The sequence below is a fragment of the Alligator sinensis genome, unplaced genomic scaffold (genome assembly GCF_000455745.1).
Source record: "Alligator sinensis unplaced genomic scaffold, ASM45574v1 scaffold1274_1, whole genome shotgun sequence".
Lineage (NCBI taxonomy): Eukaryota > Metazoa > Chordata > Crocodylia > Alligatoridae > Alligator > Alligator sinensis.
In genome coordinates, this window is record NW_005842570.1 from 374874 (window position 1) to 384886 (window position 10013).

The 10013-nt window shown below is 41.5% G+C and overlaps 1 protein-coding gene across 1 annotated transcript in view; it reads left to right on the top strand.

Annotated features, from left to right (window-relative positions):
* OIT3 (oncoprotein induced transcript 3) overlaps positions 1-10013 on the top strand; it is a 34040-nt gene that overhangs the window by 21434 nt on the left and 2593 nt on the right. The window contains exons 6-8 of the mRNA XM_006032396.3: positions 2621-2781; positions 4332-4747; positions 9108-9207. Of these exons, the coding sequence (XP_006032458.2) occupies positions 2621-2781; positions 4332-4747; positions 9108-9207 (677 nt within the window). The remainder of the gene's footprint in view (positions 1-2620; positions 2782-4331; positions 4748-9107; positions 9208-10013) is intronic.

A 10013-nucleotide genomic window follows, 5' to 3' on the forward strand; every position in this document is an offset into this window, starting at 1 on the left:
GGTGCATTGGGTGTTCAAAGCACTTCAGTTTCTATAATGGAATTGTGGAAAGAAATTACACTTTAGTGATGCTTGTTACAAGAATTCCTCATCTTCAAATTAATAAGCTTGACATTAAAAGGAGGTAAATAGTGTGGAGTTTGAAGTTTAGGAAACATTTTTAACTATTTTTTGAGATTGCTAAATGAGTGAATTTGTTAAATGCTTTCTCCTGGTATTTAAATCCAAGGTTTTTCCTCCAACAGTAATTCACAATTGTTAGTTTTCTGCCTAAGTGGCAAAATCTGATCACTGAGTAAGAACCAGAAAGCTTCCTCCTAAATCCATCCAGGTGCAAAGTGGGTTCCTTATGTTTACTATTTATATTTCAGTTATTTTTATTGAAATCATCTAAGTAAGGTCTCATCCTCCATTTCCCCCCTGACCAATCTCTACTTCTTTTTCCCAGGTTTTCCTTTCATAGGGAACTTTTTAGTGTTCTGAAAAGTAAAGTTGACATCCCTGATGTCCCCACTGGATTTAGGTAGAATGAGCTGACTTATTATTGCCAAGTTTAGGACATTTAAGTATTGATTCTAACACCTTTTCTGCATACATCCATTGAGGCTGGACACCTGTAGAAAGCTAATTGTGCATCTTTCCAATGCTTGTCACAACACATTCTGGATATTGCATAAAGACTCGTATAGATTGTTAAGGAACATTTTTGCTTGGATTCTGGCAAAATCCATGTCAATTACTATATATACTCAATTCTAAGATGAGTTTTTTTTACCTATTTAACATGGGGGAAAGGCCCCTCATCTTAGAATTAAATGTGAGGGCAGTAGTGTATGTGTGCCCCAGCCTCATCCTGTAGCGTGACACACAATCTGCATGGCTTCTACAGGGGCTGGGCTGGGCTGGGGCTATGCTCTGTGCCCCAAGCTAGAACAGGGGCAGAGCTTGCTGGAGTAGAGCAAGGGTAAGCGGGGCAGGATGCGGGGAGCAGAGGCTGAGGTGAAAGTGGAGGCCTGCAGGGAGGCAGGCAGAGTGCAGAAGTGGCAGGTGGGCAGGAAAAAGGAGGAGGCAAGCTGTTTGACCTCCCTATACTATGTGACCCTCCACTGCCTGCCCCCTTGCAGCAGTAGGGCTAGGGGGGAGAGGAGGGGCAGGGGGGATGAATTAAAGACAACCCTCCAATAGTTAGATTCTATACCTAGAAAATTATAGCAAATTTATAAATTTTCCAGGTATAAAATCTAATTATTTGGAGATCATCTTAAATTCAGGGTCATCTTAGATTGAGGTAAATACAGTACATAGACGGCAGGAGGGGTTCCTGAATGTTGTGGAGGTAATTGTATCATTCAGGTCTTCAGTAAACATGTGTAATATGAAAAAGAACCAATTGAGACCCTTCCATAAAAAAAAAAAACGGTTCTCCCAAATTTTGTCTTTTTTAGCTGACCTGGCCAGCATGAAAGTTGTTTGAGCTACTTGATTCCAGTGTGCCATAGAGCAGTGTTTCTCAACCCAAGGGTAGCGACCCTAAACTGGACCACAAAAATATATGAAAAGGTTACGAACAAACTTTAAAAATGGATCAACGAACTTTAAAAATGGAGTCTCCTTTAAAGGAGAAAAATGTGGAAAACCATGGTTTTTCCCTTGCAAGCTGACAGAGTTCCAGCCTACAAGGGGCTGCTTGGGGGCCCCCATGCCCCACACACACACACTGAGAGTTGGGGCCTAGGAACAGGGGGCAGTGGGTCAGGAGTGATGGGTACGGGGTCGGGACTGGCCGTCAATGTTTACAAATGGGTCCTGGTACAAAAAAGATTGAGGACCATTGCTATAGAGGAAATTGAAGGTAATCATGGATTGGAGCAAGGGGAAGTTTAGGGTGAAGGAAACAGAAGAGGAAAGAGCCATCATGCTCCACTTAAAAGCACCCTGTCATAAAATAGAGAGAAGTAAAAATACTACTAAATATGTCTACATGACAGACTGCTGTGTGCTGTAGAGATATCCATGCTAGCTTTAACTTAGGTAGTTTGGGTGTTGGTAATAGTCTAAGTCTAGCAACTTGGATTTCAGTGTGGATGGATTTACTGGGCTGAAAGATGCACTGCTTCTTCATGTGGGCAGTCTTAGATTGCACTAAGTACAAGACTACTTTCCCAATTTTCAAAGTATCACACAAATACCTCTTAATGGGTACTGAGAGTATCTCATGGAGTAGTATCCCTTACTGGGTACTAACTTCCCTGGAAAGTCCTTAGTCATACTTGGAAGAACTCTCACTAGCATTCTGTAATCATAAGTCTACAAAAATTCAAAAGTCATGACTGGATGCCAGAAATTTTAGGTTATGCACATAATGTACAGCCCTTTGGTTTCTGGGTGCCACTTTGCCATTGCAAATAAGATGAAGAGCTTTGAGGAGAATCTAAAAAGATGAAATTCTACCATTTCACTGATAAATCAAACAAGATGGTTTTAGACTAGTAAAACGCTGCATCTGGGAACAGTGGACATGGAAGTAAAGCACAGGCTTGTCACAAATGCAACCTATTCCTTCCTTTCTTGTTAATAATATTCAGTAATGATCATTATTCTTGGTGGCTTTTTCTTGCAGTTCCTGTGCTGTGCAAGTCCAGCTCCATTGAGGTGAGCATCCCCAAGGATTTTGTTGGAGGACTGGATCTTTCCCTCATCAATGCTTCCTGCAAAGGAGTATCCAATGGTACTCATGTCAACATCAACTTCTCCTTAAAGTCCTGTGGCACTGTTGTAGATGTACGTATCATCATGATTTACCTATACATAAAGGACAAATAAGGGCTCAGTTGAGGGATATACTTTGCACCACTTCATCAGAAGGTATTGTACACCCAGTCCTGCAGGCCTTAACATGAATGGGGTCTGCTGAAGTCACTGGACAGTGTATATGAGGAAGGGCTGCTGGATCAAGCCCTAAATGTACATTAGCCCCCTTCTCACCATTGGTGTTTTACGTGAGGTATGAAACTGCCTGAATGGACTGAGCTGTTCAGGCATCCAGTTCAGTTGTCCTTCACGAAGTTTCTTATTGCACAGATGGAAACTCTATCAGTCAGTCTGATTCCTAACTTCATAATGCCTTTTTTATTAGCTTAATACAATGTCCTAATGTTCCATATGGAGAAGAAATGAAGATGCTGGTTTCATGTGTATCCCATATGCTTGTATGAGTATGAATTTGTGTATTCATGTGTATGCTTCCACTCAACTTTTCATTCATCTTCACATACCTAAGGCCCTCAAGGCAGGCACAATCCTTTCTCCAAGGATGGGATGCCTTCTTCATCTGGAACCCTTATTACCACCTTGGTGGCTAGAGATGGCACTGTAAAGTAAGGACGGGTAGAAAACAATCCTACTTCTACAGTGCTGCCAGGTCAGAAAAAGAGGAAACAGGACATGAATCAAATGATATATTAAGCTGAAATTAAGTAATTATATTGGTGAATGTAGAGGGGAGAGATTACAACTCAGTAAGGCATAGATGAATGATGCTGCTGGGGGCCATCTTCCAAATTGCCAATTTTAATTTTTGCGTGAATATTTTTTCTTGAACTAGTCTAAAGCCTATTTCTGAAAGGGGTAGGCCTTTTCTAGGGATTTTAGCCATAAATTATTTCATGGTATCTGCAGTAAGAGACTCTTCTCTGCTTTGAAGGAAATTAGCTCAACCCAAGGCAGGAAAGGCTGCTATAAGTGGTCTGTGAGACTTTGTCCTGCATCTATCGCTGGCTCAATTCTAGTAATGTGTATTTCTAAATATTGAGAATTGAGCGGAGGCTGCTTAATTCATATAGGACCTTAGCTTTGGTCCTTGAGGTAAACGGATAGATTTATCCCCTGTCATCTAGCAGTTGACCCTGTTCACTGACTATAGTCAGAATGGAATACAGAAGCAGTGCCCGTATTATGCTTGTTGAAGGCTGAACTGGCAACTTTTCAAGAGCCAGAAGGCTCCACGTAATGGAATGTGAATAGTGCAGTAGATTATGCTGCACCAATCTTTAATACAGAACTGCAGCCCATGGAGACTACATGTCCCAACATAACACTTGGATCAAAATTGATTGTTGTACCCCTAGATTATAGTAAAGGTGACAGTGCAGGCTACAGGGTGTAATTTTACTGGCCATGCTTTGTCTAGCTTTAGAACAGGAATAGCAAGTGAAGCTCAGATTCTGGCACATGTTCAGAATCATAGATAAGGGTCCTGTTTTGTTGATGTCCAGTTGTTTAGTATTGTGATTATTTCCTCACCCCCAAACTTTGACTTTGCTCTGCTGCAGGTGGTAAATGATAAAATCATTGCTACCAATCTGGTGACTGGCTTGCCAAAGCAGATGCCTGGCAGTAATGGGGACATCATCATCCGCACCAGCAAGCTGCTGATTCCTGTGACCTGTGAGTTTCCCCGCCGGTACACCATCTCTGAGGGCTATGTCCCCAATCTCAAGAATTCCCCACTGGAAATCATGAGCCGCAACCGGGGCATCTTTCCCTTCACCCTTGAGATCTTCAAAAACAAAGACTTTGATGAGCCCTACAGGGATGCTCTCCCTACCCTGAAGCTTCGAGATTCACTGTATTTTGGGATTGAACCCTTAGTACATGTGAATGGACTGGAAATGCTGGTAGAGAGCTGCTTTGCTACTCCTACATCAAAAATTGATGAGATCTTGAAGTACTACTTAATTCAAGATGGGTAAGTGACATAGGTGTACCTCTATTGTAAGTCTGACATTAGGCCCAGGCCCACCTGGGTCTCTCATGGCATTCACTTTTCCACAGGCAGCTGACTGTCAGATAAAATCTAGAGTGATGGTTCAGAGTTACTGCTGTCAGTAAAAGTGCTCACCTCATAAAAAAGGCTCTGGAAGGACCAGAGAGAGGGAAATTGTAAGTGACTGATAGTAAATTAGCCAACATAGAACACCTGTCTCCCTAACTATCATGATGGATAATTAACTTTGGCTCCTCTAGAAAGCCACTTTGACCCTTCTCGTCTGCCAGCAGGCTGGCAAATACCAAAGGGTATTTAATCAATTGGCAGAAATCCCTATGGCTGGATTTACTCTGTGAAGCTTGCTTATTGCTGCAGCCAAAGCTGGAATCAAACCTCTTTTATATTCCATTTGCAGCCATTTTTACCATGTAAGCCAAAGGATTTTCCAAGGTTGTGCATAGATCATTTAGATCTTGTACCCACCATCTAGTGCTCTGGCACTAGAGAAACAGGTTGTTACTTGTCACTTAATTTGGGGGATCATTTTCTGGCAATTGTTATGGGGTGTTTTCTTCAGGATATATTAAAAAGGAGCTTTTGAACTGATCTAAGAGATCTCTAAAAGGATGTGTAATAATGATTTTATGAAATAGGTTTGAAATAATTTGGCTTTTGTTCTAACACATTTCATAAGATGGTTCCAGTTTCTACCTTTCTTGACCTTTTAGAATAAGTTTGGTGCTGACATGATGATGTCATGTTGTGGAGTCACCGCAATATGTCTGCATTTTGGCATTGCCTAACAATGTAGAATCAGGATACACACATTCAAGGACTCTGCTAATTAGCTGAGTCCAGTTTACTGGCTGTCTATTAGCTGGCGAGGAGAGCAGAGGTTTATGCAACATTGTTCAGCTGCTAGGTTAAACTGTCCACCACAACAGCTACTGAGACAAAAGTTCCACAGACAGATTTTTGTAAAGCAAGCAGGAAGGTCCTGTGTTTGCATTACCCAAATAAATGCATTTTCACCTCAGTCTAACATAAATGAGTATTACTATAACAATTGGTAGTCTTCCCACACTAGTCACCTCTGTTCTGACTTGTGTACTCTAGTATGTTTCTTTATTTTATTGTTCCCATTCATAATGGAATAAATGACTTGTCAGGCCTCCTGCAAAGAGTAGGCACTCATGTTCCTGGGTTTGCAAACAGTCCTTTATTTCCTATACTTCCAATATTATGGAAAGTGGTGGGTAATAGTTCAGGTAGAAGGAGCAAGGGCTGAATGTAGAGAAGGGAGATTTGTACAGCAATGTCTCGATTCTGCCTTAATAGTTGTTTTTGTAACATGAGTGTAGTGGATCCAGGAGGTTTGTTGCGTAAGCAAACACTGAGTGGAAGTCCACGATGCAAAACAACATCATGCAGAGATACCTAAGCTGTTCTCCTCCTGGTTCAGAGGTACCAAAAACCCTCTGTTATTTGCATCCTCTAGAGGGCATTAAAACTTCACAGAAAGGATATGGGATTAAGTGTGATAGCAGTAGGGGAGAGGTTGCTCTGAAGAATTAAAAGGCATTGCCTCCCTCCTGAAGGATGAGTATATCTAAAACAGAGACTCAATTAATGCTGGCATTGCTCCTCCACCACCAAATGTCTCTGTCCTTGTGAGGAACTCCATGGGCTGGATGACATGTGCCTGCAGGTTGAACACCACTGCTCTAGGATGTTTAAGGAGCAGGGGGAGGTCTTGATTTAACCAAGCCTATCAATGTTAAAGTGATTCCTTTTCAATCAGTAAATGGCCTCTTCTTTAAAGGTGGCACCATCATTATAACTAGTGGGCTATGGTCTATATGACTCCCATAGGTCAAGTTCATAGTGTGCACCAGAGACTCTTTGCATTCCTCCTATCCACCCTACATGCTCCCTGTTGCCACTGTCCCCTCCCCTCCCATTTCAGAGTCTCCTTGCAACTCCCCAAATTCCCTTTCCCAGTTTGTGAGTACTTCCCCCCCATTCAAGGATTCCCTGTTCTCTCCCCCATGCTAGGAGTTCGGTATGTACCTTTATACACCCAAAAATTCGTACCAACATCACCCCTCCAAGAAGGGGCTGCGTCTACCCCATTTTCCCCTCCTCTATAATAGTGTCTCCTATTGTCCCTCCATGCCATGCGTTCTGGGTATATCCCCATTCCCTTCATGTCCCGATTACTGTTTGTTGGGGAAGATAGGTCATTCCAGTTGTTAGTGTATCAACATGTTAACCTATATTGCAAAGATGGGCAGAGATGGGATAAGAGAACTTAGAGGAATGATATGATGTGGTTAAGTAGACAACTGGACTTGGAGGGCCCAAGCGGTCTATCTAGTCCTATAGTCGTATTTTTGTGCTGGAGGGCATTAATGGTACTGTCATCCAGTTTGAATGTAGAGATGCTTCAAGCTGTGGCTGAGCTGTTTAGGTAGCAGGGGTTCTGTGTGCCCCCCCTTTCTCATTTCAGTGTTCCTATTTTCTTCAAAGTCAGTTCGGTTCTGGCCACTGATACAGTTGGGAATGTTTGGATGCAGCATTCAAAAATTATGATAATACTTGCATACAGCAGAGAAATGCCACTTAGTTGAGCATATGGCTTCTGAGTTCAGCCCTCATTGGAAGAAAAATTCTTAAAAAGGGAAATTAATCAGTCAGGAGCTGTGCCTTTAAAGGTGATCTCATGATAAAACAATCCAGTGGCATCTGAAGTTTCCCCGTGGAGCCATTTCAATGTTGCTTTTTCCAGATGTACATTATTTATAAATTCCCCTTGGATACCTCTTTATATTAGCCTCTTGGGCCATTCTAGGAGTTATAAACTGAATTCCTGTTCAGGTATTTTGCATTACAAGTAGGGAACACCCTCAAAACATGGCCTGTACTTGCTGAGAAGCAGCCAGAGAAATCACTAACCGTTGAATTATATCACACTGATTTTTTTAGTAGTAGTAGTTTTATTCTTATGATTAATGTTGTTGTTTTATTGTTACAATCACTATTACTATTATCTATTTTCCTGTTTTCTTCATTGCCTTAGTCACATACAATAGATCATTCCAACACACAGCTCTACCATACAGTATACCTTCCTGTATCCAGTTTATTCCAGTAAGGTTAGCAACATTCTGCAGGAATTTAATTGGCTAAACTCAGAGGTTTTTAAATGAGCATTCCAGAATAACCAGAATTAAATATGTCTTGTTTTCCTTTTTAATGTATTAAATATATCATCATTAAATATTTCTTATGGAAATTTTCTGTTAAAGATTACTTCCAAAGTAAAGCTATAGCATTTCATGTTCTGTTACTCTATCCTCTCCATCCTTTCCACTTCTTTCCACCTCCGCTTATTTTATAATATTCAAAATCCATGTTCCTGTGGTTAGCTTGCTGGAAAGATATGCTATATTGATGTTGTACTGCAGTACTATAACAGAATAGAGTGCATGCCTTCTTAACTGGACAGGGCATTTCAATAATCACTAATAACTGTTATTAAGTTAAAAAAAATGTAGCGTTCTTGTTAATTCTATATCTAGCTCTAAAAAGCTAGTTCTGGCCCCAAACTGAAGCTCTGCAAATCAATTGACCCTTGCCCTGCATTGCTGTGAGCACTAATACAGTATATTAGCGCTATACTGTGCTAATGCTAGGGCATGAGACTCTAACTGTGAATTTGACAAAACAGGATGACCCTGATCAGTGTAATTTCACAGTCCAAGCTGAAAAATTGCAAAAAGTAACTAAAAGCTTAAATAAGAATGGGAAAAAGCAAAATTAGAGCTGAAAGGTTTTTCATTTATTAATTCAAGTTGTCTGAGTAATGCGCAAAATAGATTTTTTTCCATTTCTAGTAAATTATTTTTCTCTTTTCAATGTTCCTTTAACATTAAAATTCTTTTTCTTTTAAAAAAAATAAAAAATGTGAATCATCTCTCAGATCTGCACAGGTTCTATCAACCGTTGCAGACTCTGCTACCCAGAGAGGTGAACCGAGGATAAGCTAAATTGCAATTCTTTGGCAATCCTCCTGCCAAGGACCCTGCATGTTATTTGTCATGTGTATGCTGTTGATTTTTTGCTGCAGAGATGCACTTTGTCTGGAGATGCTATCAGTCACCACTGTTGGTTTTTTCCTTTATTTTTCAATGTTCTGTTGTGGCCAAAGAGAAAATAATGTGGATTCTAACTCAAGAAAGCTAAACCCTCCCTTCTTTGCTCTAATTAAATGTGTTGGGATGCTTTTTTTTTCCACATCTGTGAAAGCTATGAGAACTTATCCCTCTGTTTTCTTCAGCTGTGTTTCTGATGACTCCGTGAAACAGTACACGTCGAAGGATCATCTTGCCAAGCACTTCCAGGTCCCTGTGTTTAAGTTTGTGGGTAAAGACAATAAGGTGAGCTCAGAACAAAAAGAAAGTATTTCTCAAGTAGCCACTGTGTCAGTTCATGCCTGACTGGGGAGCTTCTTTTTGGGGCGTGAATCTTTTTATCTGTAAAAGTATTAGCACAGCATTAGCATGGAGCCAGGGATAGGAAGACCTATCCCAGGAAAGATTAATGATGTGTCTAGTCTTCCATCTTGTCTCTTTCATTCCCCTGGATCAGGTGCTTAAGCATACAGAATTTAAAAAAACCCCACACCCTGGACATCTGTGCAACAGCATAGCATAATTTCTTCCTGATGTCAGGCAATGATTAGATTTGTCCTGAAGTATGAAGACTAATATTCCCTGTGACTCCTGCCTGACCTAATGTAATATAAATGTAGACTCTGTTCTGATTTTTGTGCCTGTGTCTGTGAATTCCATTAAGCTGTTCATAGGAGATATCATCAGATGCTTAGGGTGCAGGCCCCTGCTCTAATTCATGGTGCTTTACATAAAGTGCCATGAGTTAGAGTGCCCCACTCCCCTCTGGGGGTAAGAGAGGGGACTGAGCTCCATTTTGGAGCTGACTGAGCTGAGAAGCTTCCCTGCACGCTCTCCCCTTAGCCCCACCGCACCCCCCTCCCAGCTCCAGTGTTGTCTGCAGGAAGGGAGGGGGAAGAAGGTAGGGGGAGTGAGCTGTGAGCTGGGGTTTTGCCCAGATCAAAGCTGGAGGATGGTGGCCTGGGGCAGGATAGAAGGTGGCAGGGGGCCCAATCCACCTGCCCCCCCACCAGCTCATGCCAAGCAAACCCCAGCCAGCAGCTCACTTCCTC